At 35.4% G+C, this 16,474-nt stretch overlaps 1 protein-coding gene across 4 annotated transcripts in view; it reads right to left on the reverse strand.

Moving 5' to 3' along the window:
• The window catches only part of KCNK2 (potassium two pore domain channel subfamily K member 2), a 189,273-nt gene that overhangs the window by 36,486 nt on the left and 136,313 nt on the right, over nt 1-16,474 (reverse strand). For all 4 annotated transcript variants that reach the window (XM_079107322.1, XM_079107324.1, XM_079107323.1 and 1 more), the window contains 2 exons: nt 14,990-15,176; nt 566-705 (listed from right to left, as the gene is read on the reverse strand). In XM_079107322.1, the coding sequence (XP_078963448.1) occupies nt 566-705; nt 14,990-15,176 (327 nt within the window). The remainder of the gene's footprint in view (nt 1-565; nt 706-14,989; nt 15,177-16,474) is intronic.

A 16,474-nucleotide genomic window follows, 5' to 3' on the forward strand; every position in this document is an offset into this window, starting at 1 on the left:
TCTAATGTTCATTTCTATATGTATACAAAATAAACAAAAAGGCATCTTTCTGGACAGTTGAAATATGTATACAGGGGAAATGGCCACGATGCATACAATTTTGGAATAAATATGTATGTGGAACTATGTGCCCATGTACACATTTATATAATCATAACAAACATGAACTGAACAGAGCAAAAACCTTCCACATTACTATTTCATGCTACTAATACCTTTAAAGAAATATTTTTTATTATATTTTTCTTAATGGAATAAAATTCACTTAGTACCCTTGAGGAAAAAAAGCAAGAAAACAAAGGGAACATAAGTAATTTAGAAAATATTTCAATTACATCTTTTTCCATAACAAATTAAGCTCAGTTCTTAGCATCTGGCACATAAAAGATGTTTCATAAATATTTTTAAGTAATGAATTATAACTTCTATATATTTTCCCATTTCCAAGTGCAAATAATGAAAATTTTAAATAATGCTTAAATATTTAAAAATGTATATATTTTAAAAGTTAACCTTTACTGAATGAACCACCCAGAAGTGCTTTTCCACACTTCTTCATTCTCACCTCTTCCTTGGTCTTTTTAGAGATCACTCGGAGCCAATCTCCAATCATGCTCAGAACAGCAGCAAAGTAAGCAAGACCTACCAGGATCCAAAACCACACAACAGGCTTGTAGAAGTCTAAATACTCAATATCTGATCCGCCTGCAGGAGAAAAACAAAGTAGAACAAAATAACTTCATATGCCAAGTAAATAATCTAGATGTTTGCTAAAATTATCACCCGAACCTTGGCTTGCATGATAGTAATCTAATATTATTATCAAGTTGATCCATATTATTTCTTCACATTGAATTTTTATTTTCACTCATGTCATCCTTATGTCTTTCAAGAGCAGGTGAAATAAGTATAACTTAGTGAGACTTTTTTTTACTTCTTCGGGTCATAATGATTTTTCCTTGCTCCAGGTTTCTTTTTCATGGTTTTTATTATAATCAGTCTTAACTAATCCAGCACTTAATTATTCCATGTGTATACCAATGTCCCCTTCCATTTCTATTGTAACAAGTTGAGTTTATACTTTTGAAGAGATGCAACTAATTATATATTTTTACTTTACTACCAATAAAGACATGCTATCCAATTGACTTATTGCCAAACTGAACAGAAAGTGAGCAACTCTAGTGATGTTCTTATTTTAAAGTCATCAGTACAATGGATTGATAGACAATGCCAGAGACAACACCTTCATTGATCGAATGAGAACAAATAGCGATTTCAGGTAGTACTGCCATTCTTTATTCTCTGACTTTTCAGAGAAATATCCATATTTGTTATAAATTTAAATCCCTAGCTCTCAAGAAAAATTTTGGCAAAGGAGCTCTTTTCCTTTAGTCTCACCCTTGAGGGACTTCTCCAACCATTTGGTGCAATAACTGTACCTTTGAAAATCTGTATACATCTCAACACATTCTTTATTTCTAGAGGGGCATTTTATGCACACTCAAACTTTTTTCCCTGTATTTTCCTAAAAAAAAAATATGTATATAGATATTATACATATATATACATATAAAATATATGTAAAATATATGTAAAAATAAATAACATGTATACTACTATGTATAACTATAATTTATTAGAGCTTTATAATTATACATAGTAGTTGGGTTCATCCTGGCAAACTCATATGTAAATTCTTTATTTGACACATATTAAAGGGGATACATATTAAATCCCCAAAACTAAACTATTGCTTATCTTCACAAGTGAAAAATCAAGTCCCTGTCTTTAAAAAATCAGAACTTAGCCTAGGAAAGCCTATGTATTAAACCACAATGGAATATGCAAGTAACAGCAAAAGAGAATTAAAAAGTGCTATGAGAAGGCATTGAAGAAACAAGTTCTACTTCTAGACCAGGGAAAATGAGGGAAGTTGAGTCTTAAGTAATGAGGACCAAAACGTGGACTATTCCTGCTATGGTTTAGATGAGGTGTCCCCCAAAAGCTCATGTATGGGACAATGCAAGAAGGTTCAGAAGCAAAGTGATTAGATGATAAGAGTTGTTATCCAATCAATGGATCAATCCCCTGATAGAAATTAACTGGATGGTAACTGTAGGAGGTAGGGTTTGGCTGGAGGAGCTGAATCAGTGGGGGTGTGCTTTTATGGTTTATATTTTGTCCCTGGTGAGCGTGCTCTCGCTCTCTCTCTCTCTCTCTCTCTCTCTCTCTTTCTCTCTCTCTCTCTCTCTCTCTGTTTCGTGATTGCCATATCCTGAATTGATTTCCTCCTCCTCACATTTCTGCCATGAGGTTCTGGCTCACCTCTGGCCCAGAGCAAGGGACTCAGCTGTCAATGAACTGAGACCTCTGAAATCATGAGCCCAAAATAAACTTCTTCTCTAAAATTGTTCTTGTTGGGTCTCTTGGTCACTGTGGTAAAAAAGCTGACAAAAACAAGTCCAGTTTGAAAACATATGGTATAGTCAGAGGATTTTTTGTTGATAAAGCTCCAGATGAGAAGGGAACAAAGAGCAGACAGTGAGAACCCTGGAATCTAGAAAAGTAGGTCATGTCAGATTATAAAGGCTTGATCCTAACTCAATGGTAAGTAGGTAAAAGTTCATAGACAGTTTGGTCCTGTATTTGTGTTTGACTCTTTGAGCAGAAAGATCTTAGTGATAGAGAGGAAAGGATTGACAGGGAAGCCCCAAGAGACATTTTTGTTTTGAACTAGCTGGGAAATTATTGTCTGAGTTAGGGCAGGCATGGGAAGAAGAAGCATCTTAGAAGCAGCATTGGGAACTGATGACCAATTAGTTGGTGTGATAATTGAAAGGCAGAGCTCTCTGAAGATCAAAGACCCTCACAGGGGAGATAATGCAGTAACTGAATAGAGGATGGGACAGTGACTGAAACAAAAAATAAGGAATAAGCACTTTTGGATCAACAGCCTAGGATGCTTAAACAGCAGTTGTGGATTTACTCAATTCACAAAATTTCAACCCATACATTCAGAACAGCTGATAAATAGCACGTATACATTAAGCACAAATTATACTGAGTATAATATTACATAAACTATAGTTGCCCACAGTGAGTGAAACTTTCAAATATTAAAGGGCAAGCATTAAATATGGGGGAGTATTTTTCTATCAGATAAATCATGTGAATAGACATAGGCTCAGCTTTCTTTTGGGACAAACAGTAACTTTAGGAATACAGTTTTTAAAAGGGATAATGTTGCCTTCACACTAGGGTTAAAAATTTTACCTTGGGCAGGACTTTATTTTAAAAAATCATTTATGGGAAGGATTAGGGAGGCTAAATGCATTTCAGGATGGTTAAGACTTGGCCCATGGAGGACACAACTCCACAAATTCACAGAACTGACTTAAGAAATGTGTGTGGAAACCTGTTATATGATAGGCTTACCAGCAAATACCATTTTTCAAATGTTTCCATTTCAATGAAACCAAAATAACATTTTTTCCAAGTACTTTCTCTTTCAAAACCAGAAAATCTCCATCCAAATAGTGTGACTCAATACATAAGTTCACCAAGATGTGGATTTTAGGAGAGGCTAGTTCATGATCAAGATGACTTTTTATAAGTCTTCTTTCTTATAAACAGGATGTTACCGTTTGAAAAGAGTAAATTAGCTTAATCACTAAAAGGCCTATATTTGGGTAAAATATTCAGCCCACAACTTTTAGTGGATTCTAAGCCTTGGGGAGAAAAATGTTTTTCTTTCCTTAATTGCCACTTTTAAAATGAAATAACTGGCAGTCAGATGATCTAGGAAAAAAGAATATATATATATACACATATGTATATATATATATATATAAATGTGCAATTTATATAGAGAGAGTACTGTTAAACAACTCACAAATCATATTCACTTTCTAATATCTGCAACTTATGAATTAAATTTCCACATTAATGAATCTACTTGATTCAGGGCTCTTATCCAGATTAGCATATGTGTAATGTTAAGTTTCTAAAAAGAGTTATTTTATTTTTAAATTAGGAATTTCTAAAAAAAAAAAAAAATTCTTGACTGTCACAAGCATTAATTTCCAAGTCACATTCAGGAAACCTATACATGTGTCCCTTGCTGATTAAGAATATAGAGGAATTTCTCTGTCCTTCTCCACACCATCTCCACCACTCCATTCTCTCTCTCTCTCTTTTTTTTTTTTTTTTTTCCTCTGAGATGCAGGCTGCAGGATGCTTTGAGCAACTCTCACCTCCTGGGTTTCCCGCCAATCTGACAGCAATAGTCACATCACTGGCTTTTTTTTTTTTTTTTTTTTTTTCTTTGTTGCTATAGAAAATATTCACACAAGGTTTTTTTTTTTTTTCCATTTGAAGAGCTTTTTAGTTATCATTATAAGAGAACATACAGATGGTAATAAAAATAGCGAAGATTGATGGAGATAGAAAGGTTTCAGAAATCTTACAAAGTTTTCCAAATAGTTAAAGTAAGTCTAATTTTTCTGAGTCTCTTAAATGAGATGTAGTAGCCTCTTTTAGATCGCGTCCTCTTTCTCTCAATCTCTTCTCCTCAGTGCTTACAAAAGGAAATCAGTCAGAGACTAATTCAATCTGGCAGATTAAACTACTAAATTTATAGGAAAGGTTCATGCTGGCATTATTGCTAGGAACCAATATCTCCATAAAGCAGGTTTCTAAACACAAGCTGAAAACAATCCCTATACCCAGCATTAAGACAGCCTTTTCCTACCTGATCCCAAACAGTCTTTGACTAAGGGTCAGAATAGCCCAAAAGGCCATGGCAGGTACCTCCTAGGAAAGTTTTTCTCATTCTGCCCCTCATAGCCTGTATAACCCAGGTAATATGCTCATTCAGTTGATTTACAGGACATTCAAAATCTGATTGGGAGAAAGGAGTGAAAACTAAGATTTACTGATCACCTACACAAATAAAATCATTCCATCCTAAAGCCCTGAGGATAGGTACTAAGGTAAATTGTATCCCCACAACTCACATTTTTACTGACTTAGAGCAGGGCCATTAATAAGTCTTATTTCCAATGATTTTATCAGTACTAAGGTTGATGATTGAGTCAACCTCACTCAGTCTTTTCAGAACTCGTGAAACCCTGGTCTACACTGATCCACTGAAATTCTACCTTTAATCTCCACTTTAAAATAAGAGAAGTCAGTCTCAGGAGGGCAAATAACATGGAGGGTCACAAAGGAAAGTGTGCAAAAGAGCAAACCCAGGCCTGCCCAGCTCCAAAACACCCACTCTTTTCATTGGACCCCGTTGTCTATGCCACCCAGAATCTCAAACTGTTATCCTTCTTATCCTTTGTTCATTGCTTAGTCCATTTTTGCTGCTACGACAATATATTGAAAACCGGTACTTTGTCTTTCACAGTTCGAGTAGCTGAGAAGTTCGATATCAAAGCACAGGCATCTGGTGAGGGCTTTTGTCCTGCCTCATCTCATGGCAGAAGACATAAGGTTAAGGAAAACAGCAAGAGGGGTTCAATACTCTCCCTTTCATGACAATGTCTATTCAACCAATAAGGGTTGAAGACCTCTTGACCCACTAACCTCTCAAAGGTCCCACCTCTTAGTACCATTACAATGGCAATTAAATTTCAATATGAGTTTTGGAGGAGATTAATATTCAAACTATAATATCCACCAACTTATTTTATCCACATTGCAAGGCAGATACTGAGCTAAGGCTAGAAACACCAAGTCCAAAAAACTCTTCTCCTTGGGGTTCTTCCCTGAAAGCCACGTGAGTCTGAGGACAAGCACTATTTTACTGGGAGTTTCCATACCTTTCCATGTCCTTACTCCAATAATTTCCAGCAGTGGGGCTGTTCTGTTCTAAAGAACTTGAATATGTAATGTCCTTTCCCTCATATTTCATTTTCTTTATGGGTGATTTTTTTTTTTTCTGAATCACAAAATATTTATTTTTAAAAAGATATATCCTGGTTTCTGGTTTTCTAAAATGACACATGTATGGCAAATGTACACATGAACACATAGCTTCATTCTAATGAAAATGGATGCGTTAGTTTCATGTTACTTCAGCAAATACCTGAGGCAATTAATTGATAAAGAGAAAATATGTATTAAGTTCAAAGGTTCTGGAGGTTCCAGATTAAGATCAAATGATTGATCCTAATCCCATTGTTTAGGATCTCTGTTGAAGGTGCCAGATGGCAATGTCAAGGAGAATGTATCAAAACAAACTCTCACATTATGAGCCAAGAAACAAGATAGAAGAGACTGGGTTCCATTGCCCCTTTTAAGGGCATACCCCCAAAGGCCTAGAAACCTCCCACAAGGCTTCACCTCCACACAACCTGGGGACCAACCTTTTATATATGGACCTTCAGGGAACACTCATCCAACCCACAGTAATGATGGACATCCTTTTACTTTTGTCCACAAGTATTTTAGTTTAGATACTGAATATTGATTTCAATTTTTTTGTTTGTTTGACTTTAGTTTTATTAATTAAAGCTATCTGCCTTTAATATGCTGTGGGACAGTATTTCTCTTTTAGTGTATTTTGTTATAGCAAAGTAACTGAATAAGGTGTTTCTCACTGCTTCAAGAACCAAGAGTGTCTTTCAATGATATTATAAATCCTATGGACATTTGGCTTAAATACTAAACAAGAGCTCACTTACTAAACCAAACTTTCATATACCATTGAGTCAGAAAAAAACCATGAAGTGAAACAGTAATCAAACTCCTCTACCATTTGAACCTTTATTTTGGGTTTTTAATTTTCAACATCCCAGCAGTTGCACATTTTCTTGTAGGTACTTGATTTAAAATTAGTAAAACTGCTACTAGAAGAACAGTAGTCTCTGATCACAAAAAGAGGTCAACATGTTTTCTCACTCAACCTTTGCAAAGATGAAAATCTATGGTATATCAGTTAACACAATTGTTAATCCCTAGAAATTACCTTTAAATCTCAAGGTAGAGTGATTTGGGGTCTTTTTTACTAATCTCTGTATAAGTTACTGCCTGCTTCAAGAATCTATAATTATCAATCACTATTTTCCTCCTCTCACTTTTTTCTCCTTGTTTCTACAATGCTTCTATATCTCAATCCTGAATTCTAGAAATTACTAGCTCCATAGTTTGTCCATAGTCACAGAGCTTTCTCAGTCGTTTGGAATCAATTCCATTTGCAGACTGATATCAATACTCCTATTACTGGCTGATCAAAGAATGACCAGACCCTCACAGAATTCTCCTGTATTACAAAGCAGAAAGAGAAAAAAGACTCCCCATTTAATTGTTGCTACTGGATTTCACATATCTGTCCCAGAACAGGAACCACAGCAATTATCACATAGTGCTAAGAGCTGTATTTGACATACAGTGCATGTTCACTGTATGTCTGAATCAATGAATAAATGAATGAATATAACATATCTCCCTGACAGTCACACAAACTCTCTTTCTGATCAAAGCAATTCTTCTGAGCCCTCCAGTGGTAATGGTGGTAGTGGTGGTGACTATTCTTCAAAACACATCACTCCTTATCAGGTACTTTTCTTGCTAGCGGATAAATTCTTGGTAAATTTTTACTCAGTGATCTGCATAGTAATAGCAATGCTAACAACTGGCCTCTAACATAGTTGCAGTATGTTTTCTAATGGATCTCTGCTAAGAACAATTGTTCCTGGGAAAAATAAAAATAAAAACTTGGCATGGTTTTTAAGCAGAGATTTATATTTTTTCATGATAAAATTCCCTTCAATTAAGTAAACTCTCCTTGAATGAGTCATGTTTTTACAGAAAAGAAACAGTTTGGTTAGTAAAAATTGCATTTCTAATGATGATTTTTAAAATATAATTCCAGGAAAACTTAGTTCTTAATATGAGACATACAAATATGCTTTTGCCAAGTCAAAAAAAAGTGATCACAATGATTATTGAACAAAAAGAAATATAAAAATGTAGTAAAAGTAAGTGTGCCAGGAAAGAAGAGTTTTAACTAGGGACATCCCAAATTGTGTTTTCTATAAAGGGAGCATAAGACATTAAGCACAAAATCTGATTAACCCAGTAAGCATTAAATAACTACATATATGATGAAGAAAATTTCATCATTTAACCAAATATACTAAATTTCACTGATCAGAATTCCAAGAAGACATATTTGGATAACTGAATAAAATTTTTGTTCAGATGGAAGATATGTTTTCACAGTATCAACCATGAAGATTTCTTTGAATACCCAAATTTCTTTTGGCTAAAATTTTGAGGTTTTATTAGAAAACTAGGTAATGCAAGGACATTGCTTGATGGAACTGTAAATTTGCATCTGGCTTTTCCTCATTCATATTACTCCTTGTGAATTAACATGGTTTTGGGGGTGGGGTTGTTAAGGACTTCACTGGGCAACTTCTAAACAAAGCTGTGGAAATGTTTCTTAGCTTGCATGACCCCCTTTAACCCTGCCTGCAGTTACGTTAAAGGAACCACCAGATTCAAAAGAAACTGAAAGTTGTGTTGAAGTAGGTAATTATTTGACTTTCCTTCAATTTTCAAGAATTGTCTGTTAATTGTTGTGTTTTTTATAGTCATGCATGGAACAAGAGAGCAAGTTGTGAAAGTTAGCCTGAATAAACAAAAGACAATTTTTTACATACTTCCTACATGGCAAATAATATTTCTTAGATTTTAAAGGAGAAAAGCTGATTCAGATCTGTTTATAAGTCAAGCCTGAGGCAAATGTGGTTTAACAACATATCATCCTAGATTTCTGGTCAAAAGAAAATTAAAATGACAGAAATTAAGAAAGAGAACACAGGAAACATCAGTAATTCTCAAACATAACTAACTTACCTCTAGAACATTGACTATAAATCACAGGCACTCTTAAAATCAATCAAGGACATTTTGCTAAATCATTTTTCTCACATTTTAGGGAATCATAGGTATTCACTCCGCTTATCAATGAGGGTGTGCTTATTCATGTATTTAAAACCCTGTGACCTCCCAAGTCCTTTTCAGTCCCAGAACACTGGTGAGAGGACAAAAGGGTCATCAAGAAGAATTAGATACCAATCAGTAAGGCCATCAACCAGCCACTACAACATGTCCCCTGCAGAAATAGAAACAAAAATTTCTTTCTGCAGAAAATGTACTCCCAGCTGGGTTCCTATATTCAGTCAGATACACAGAGATCCCTGAACACAGCCTTTTCATCCCTACTGGTGGTTTCTAAATGCTTTGATTGAACATCACCAGCAGTGGAAAGTATTACACATGCAAATCTAAATATATATGTATTTAAGAATTAGAAATGTGTTCCACTTTAATATAGTCTGTTGTGAACATGATGACACATAAATTTTTTATTTATTTTTTTAAATTACAACTTAAGGAACAAGATGTAAAAGTACATAGAAAAGAAACTATCCTATTTTCCTCCCATGGCAAAAGTCCTGCTTGTTCCCTGAGGATGAATACTAGGTTCAGAGAGACCTGGTCTACATCTCTTCATCACTTGCTATTCTTGATACTCTCCTAGTAATTGCTTCCTTATTCAGAAATACGGATACACCGCAACCTGTCTCCTAAACGTTTATAAATCGCTTTTTCCAAAATTTAATTGTTTCCCTTTAACAACACCTCGGTTTGACAAATATGTTCTTTAAGATGTCTTCCGAGAAACTGAACATAGCAATGTAACCGAACCCTAATCCTATTTGGAGCAGGCTTTGTAGGCTTTGAGGGCACCAGGTGGTAAATATACAAGATGGGAGGCAGGACTTTGTTTTCTTTTGAGATTTATAACCCAATAAAAAGATGAGAAGGTTCAGGTGAGAGTAATGTTTCATGCTATTCCCAGGGAAAAAAATCTCAAAATTAAGAGAGAACAATGTCTACGTGACCTCTATTAGCAAGAGGGAAGGTTCTCAAAAGTAAATAACCCGATATTTCCCAAATGGAGACTTTTCTCAGTTCAGTAGATAATTTCTTTATCTATTATAAGGTTCCCAGAAGCAAAGGCTAATTTTGTGTCCTCTATTGAACTAGATGAGGAAATTCTTTTTCATGATCCTTTTCAAAAGCCTTACAATTACTGGGGTTTTTGTTTTGTTTTGTTTTGTTTTGTTTTGGGAATTAAACTGAGGGGCATTTAACCACTTGGTCACATCACCTTTTTTGTTTGTTTGTCTTTAGTTTTAGAGACAGGGTTTTCCTGAGTAGCTGAGTTGCTTAGAGCCTTGCTAAGTTGCTGAGGCTGACTCTGAATTTGTGATCCTCCTGCCTCAGCCTCCTGAGCCACTGGGATTGCAGGTGTGTGCCACTGCACCCGGCCAATTTCTCCTTTTCCAAAGATTCTTACACGGGGCACATATATTTACCCTGCCTTTGCCACATGAGCCCCCTTGTCCACAATCTCTTTCTAAAAATGCTCCCTAGGCACAAGAATCTGGCTCGTGATTTCTGCAGTACCTGGAACTGGGTTCTCCAGGTTCTCAAAGAGCAAAATAGTCATAAGATAGATAGATGAGTTAACAAACCTAGTGTTCATCAGCCTCCTCTCTAATTTATCTTACCCAAAATTTGTCATTTTAATCATCGAATTCCTATGCAATAATTAGAAAAATATATTTCTACCATTTTAAAATTATTTCCTTTGTAAAATAAAAATGAAACGAAAGCAATGCACTTAATGAGGAACACAGTATCACAAACTCCTGGTAACAATAATGTTGTTTACAGATTACATTTAACTGCAAACAACTATCATTTTCCCACTCTGTTCTATGACATGGTGCTGTGACTCTGAATGCAGGGTCTCACTGACACACAGGAGATATTTTCACCAAACTCTTCTCCTTGAGCAGTTGAAAGTAGCCACTAACAGACCCACATGATCCAACCAATTCCAAAATGTTGATCTCTTAAGGTGAACAATTTTTCTTCATCTTCTAAAAAACCATGAAGTAAAAATATTTGGTTCCCCCCGAAGCCAGTTTATATAGTGGTCACAAATACAATATTATTTTAGGATTCCACCCACTTTTTTTTATTTATAATTTTCAGGGTTTTTTTAAGAGAGTCTCTCAGACCAAACATACTGGATTGACACAGTCTGTCAGTTGTTTAAAATAACACACACCATATGAGGCTGTTACCCTGAAAATATAAAACTTACCACATAATACCTATATATTCCACAGTTGCTAAAAGACCTTGTAAGTTATATTTATAAAATCACAAAACAGCCTGAGATTAATGAACCTCAAGTATATTTTCTGTTATCATCACTGTGTCTCACTTTCTTCTACATTAACATTACTATTTACTTCTTGGACCAGTTATACATCTTGAAGGAGTGGAAGGAAGAATGGGTATTTGAGGACATAAGCTTGTCTTCTTATATGGAGTTAAAAATGTCTTCTCTGCATTATGCTAATTATAAAACTACAAGTTCTCCAGCAGAATGCTGCACCTTCCTTTCCCAGTCCCTACATCCTATACAGAGACATAACCATAGTATTTCTGACCAAAAGCAAATCTCTGTTCATGAAAGCATCCCCAGTCTTCAAAGACATTATGCATTCCCCACAAAGAAGGGGTTTGCCAAGTTAAATACTAATTGACAAATCAATAGGAACAGAGAACTATCAGCCCTCACTGAGATTTTATAAAACTGCAGAACAAATTTTCTTTCCTGAAAATATTTAGGTAAGACATTTAGGTCAAGGAAGAAGAGTAAATAGCCAGAAAGAAAAAACTCTCCTAAAATTTAAATTATGCCGATGAGTTGACTCTGGGATGTTTAATAATATAGACCTACTATGTTTACCATGTTTTTCTAATACTTCAAACAGGATTTTTTAAAAGAATGGTTTAGATTTTGGGGAGCTGGTCAAAATGATCCATGATGAATTGTTATCACAGTTACTTTCACAACCAATATTATGATTTACTTAAAACTGAAGTTACAATGATACTATTGGATAATGTAACTAGGAAAATGAGAGTTGAACAGATAAGGAACTATAATCTAAGAGATACAATGATAAAGCAAATAACAGCTCAAATACTTATAAAAGGACAAAATGAAGATTATGAATAGAAAAATGTTTTACCTGCTTTAGATAAGGTCAAAAATGCATTCCTAAGAACTGAAAATTAAATGAGTAAATACTATACAGAATTAGACAAATGAAAGAAATTAAAGGGATACGAATTGGAAAAGAAGAACTCAAACTATCCCTGTTCGCTGATGACATGATTATATATTTAGAGGAACCTGGAAATTCCACCAGAAAACTCTTAGAATTCATAAGTGAATTTAGTAAAGTAGCAGGTTACAAGATCAATGCTCATAAATCCAATGCATTTTTATACATAAGTGATGAATCTTCAGAAAGAGAAATTAGGAAAACTACCCCATTCACAATAGCCTCGAAAAAAATAAAATACTTGGGAATCAATCTCACAAAAGAGGTGAAAGACCTCTACAATGAGAACTATACAACACTAAAGAAAGAAATTAAAGAAACCTTAGAAGATGGAAAGATCTTCCATGTTCTTGGATAGGAAGAATTAATATTGTCAAAATGGCCATACTACCTAAAGTACTATACAAATTCAATGCAATTCCAATTAAAATCCCAATGATGTACCTTACAGAAATAGAGCAAGCAATTATGAAATTCATCTGGAAGAATAAGAAACCCAGAATAGCTAAAGCAATCCTTAGCAGGAAGAGTGAAACGGGGTATTGCAATACCAGATCTTCAACTCTACTACAAAGCAATAGTGACAAAAACGGCATGGTATTGGTACCAAAATAGAAAGGTAGATCAATGGTACAGAATAGAGGACACGGACACAAACCCAAATAAATACAATTTTCTCATACTAGACAAAGAAGCCAAAAATATGCAATGGAGAAAAGATAGCCTCTTCAACAAATGGGGCTGGGAGAATTGGAAATCCATATGCAACAGAATGAAACTAAACCCATATCTCTCACCATGCACGAAACTAAACTCAAAATGGATTAAGGACCTTGGAATCAGACCAGAGACCCTGCAGATTATAGAAGAAAAAGTAGGTCCAGATCTTCAACATGTCGGCTTAGGACCAGACTTCCTTAACAGGACTCCCATAGCACAAGAAATAAAAGCTAGAATCAACCACTGGGATAGATTCAAACTAAAAAGCTTTCTCTCAGCAAAGGAAACTATCAGCAATGCGAAGAAAGAGCCTACAGAGTGGGAGAATATCTTTGCCAATCATACTTCAGATAGAGCACTAATCTCCAGAATCTATAAAGAACTCAAAAAACTCTACACCAAGAATTCAAATAATCCAGTTGACAAATGGGCTAAGGAAATGAATAGACACTTCACAGAAGAAGATGTACAAGCAATCAACAAACATATGGAAAAATGTTCAACAGCTCTAGTGATAAGAGAAATGCAAATCAAAACCACTCTAAGATTCCATCTCACCCCAATTAGAATGGCGATTATCAAGAATACGAGCAACAACAGGTGTTGGCGAGGATGTGGGGAGAAAGGTACACTCATACATTGCTGGTGGGGCTGCAAATTAGTGCAGCCACTCTGGAAAGCAGTGTGGAGATTCCTTAGAAAACTTGGAATGGACCCTCCATTTGACCCAGCTATCCCACTCCTTGGCCTATACCCAAAGGACTTAAAATCAGCATACTACAGAGATACAGCCACATCAATGTTCATAGCTGCTCAATTCACAATAGCCAGACTGTGGAACCAACCTAGATGCCCTTCAATTGATGAGTGGATAAAGAAACTGTGGTATATATATACAATGGAATATTACTCAGCCATAAAGAACGATAAAATTATGGCATTTGCAGGCAAATGGATGAAATTGGAGAATATCATGCTAAGTGAGATAAGCCAATCTCAAAAAGCCAAAGGACGAATGATATCGCTAATAAGTGGAGGATGACACATAATGGGGGGAGGGAAGGGTTAGTGTTAGGGTTAGAGTTAGGGTTAGGGAGGTAGGCAAGTATGGAGGAAGGAAGCACTGTATAGAGGGAAAAGAGGGGTGGGACGGGTGGGGGGAAGGGAAAAAATAACAAAATGAATCAAACAAAAAAAAAAGAAAGAAAAAAAAAAAGAAAAAAGAATACTATACAGAAAAGGAGGTTTTAAGTAACCAAAAATGTCATCTTGAGTTTGCAGTTGTTTTTAAAAGTAAGGCAAAAGGGTATCTGAGTAGAAAGGTCAAAGATGAGTTGAACTTGAATTTCTGTACTGCTAGAAAAAAAAATTAAGAGGCAGATATGTTTTTGGAATTAAGGTAGAAATGTAAAATTCTGTACAATCAGCAATTTGTGTTTCTTTCACAGAATACAAAATATGTTCAACCACATCCTTCTGTTTACCTCCAGTGTAATAGAGACATTTTCCATCTTTGCCATTATTATGAATTGAATTGTGTCCTCAAAATAATGTGTTGAAGTCCCAAATCCCAGGACCTCAGAAGGTATTCTTACATGGAAATAAGGTCCTTACAGATGTCATTAGCTAAGGTGTCATTAATCAAGGTGGAGTAGAGTGTGCCCTTAGCCCAATTTGGTAGATGTCCTTGTAAGAAGAGGGGAGTTTGGACAGAGACAGGGACAAAGGAGAAGGCCATGTGACATGAGAGGCAGAGATGACAGGAAAGCAGTTCTAAAACAAGGATTGCCAAGGACTGACACTAGGAAGAGGCAAAAATGAATTCTTAGCCTAGTGTCTCAGGGACCGTGGCTCTGCTGACGCCTCCATTTCCGGATTTTATGGGAAGAAACTTATTTTATTTCAAGCCACTTGTTTATGGTACTTTGGTATAGCAGCCCCAAGAAACTCATGCGGTCATTGTGTCTCATTACAAACCCAGGTGAAAAATCTAACTAATGGGTTAAGAGAGTAATGGCACTGCTGGGATAACTTACCTGCCACATAGTCGCCAAATCCAATGGTTGTCAGGGTGATAACCACAAAATAAATTGCATCCAGGGCACTCCAGCCTTCTATGTGCTTGAATATGATTGCGGGCAGAGCCACAAAGAGGACACAGCCAAACAGTATAAATATGATGGTGGAGATGATGCGAATCTTGGTCTGACTAACATTCCACTTCTAGAGAGAGAGAGAGATTGGTGGATTGATTACTGGCATACCTACAAAGCTAACCTATGCACTCAATCAGCGATTGAATGTGTTATTTTGTTCCTTTCTATTCTTAGTTTCCAATTGTCTTTGCTTAGGAAAATGGGGTAAAACATCAACTCAAAACAACCAATGCTAATAATCATGCTACTTTACACTTAATATAGTTTTGCAACAGGTTAAATCACATTACCTTTGAGAATATCATTTCAGAATTGCATCATTTATTAATCTGGACTACTTTTGAAATATTTCCACTTTTATAGGCATACAACTGATTATGGGCCAAACACAATCTAAAAACATACAGTGGAGGAAATTGAAAAAAGAATCACATAATTATAATGGTGTATTGGTAAACATTAATCATGAAAGTAATTCGATTGACTGGAGTAGAATAACAAAGTTTGCCATTTGATTCTCACATGAGACAAGTGAACTCTCCTCAGTTCTGTGGTCTTAATCTGTGTAACAAAGCTACAGGATCTGTAGGAAAAGCATAAGTCTTCAACAACCCTGAAACACAGCTGTCCTCTGAGCATCCATATTTTTCTACCTCCTTCTCTAACAAGAAATCTGCACAGTGTAATGTATTAAATGAGGGTTGTACATATATCATTTAGGTATAAGTCCTATGTACAGTAAAAATTATAGGTTATATCCTGTACCATATGAAAATCACTGAATGTTAGAAGTGAGAATGTTTTAGAGATAAAGATCTATGAAATCAGAGCATGGAAAGTGATCACAGAAGTCTCTCTAATCCACCATTTCATCTCATATGTGAGAGTTAAATGAGTTCAGGTTTAGAAAGTTTTTCAATAGTGGTTAGTACCAAATGCTGAATCGTGATAGCTGGAATGATATCACCATGAGGGCATAGATGATTTCTTTAATGCACTGCTGTATGTGCTACGTGGAAAACATTACTCAGCATGTGACAGACAGTCAAAAACTTATTGGATGAATGAACAATTCAGCATTACCAAGTTCATGTCACTTGATTAATATAAATACAGGATGCCTTTAATACCTATATAAGAGAAGTATACAACCAGAAAAGAATAAAACTCCTATTTTGGAACACCTCTATTATTCTACTCTAATAGTAAGAATGTTTTGATTTTAATTCTCTAACACAACTAACACTAAATGTGGACCAGTGAATTAAAGTGAAGAATAATACTTAACAGTTTTATTTCACCAATAGGATTAAATATAATTATTTTGTTGACTTTTGTGAAAAGGTAAAACATTATTGAATAATA

Source organism: Sciurus vulgaris (assembly GCF_902686455.1).
Source record: "Sciurus vulgaris genome assembly, chromosome: 12".
Taxonomy (NCBI): domain Eukaryota; kingdom Metazoa; phylum Chordata; class Mammalia; order Rodentia; family Sciuridae; genus Sciurus; species Sciurus vulgaris.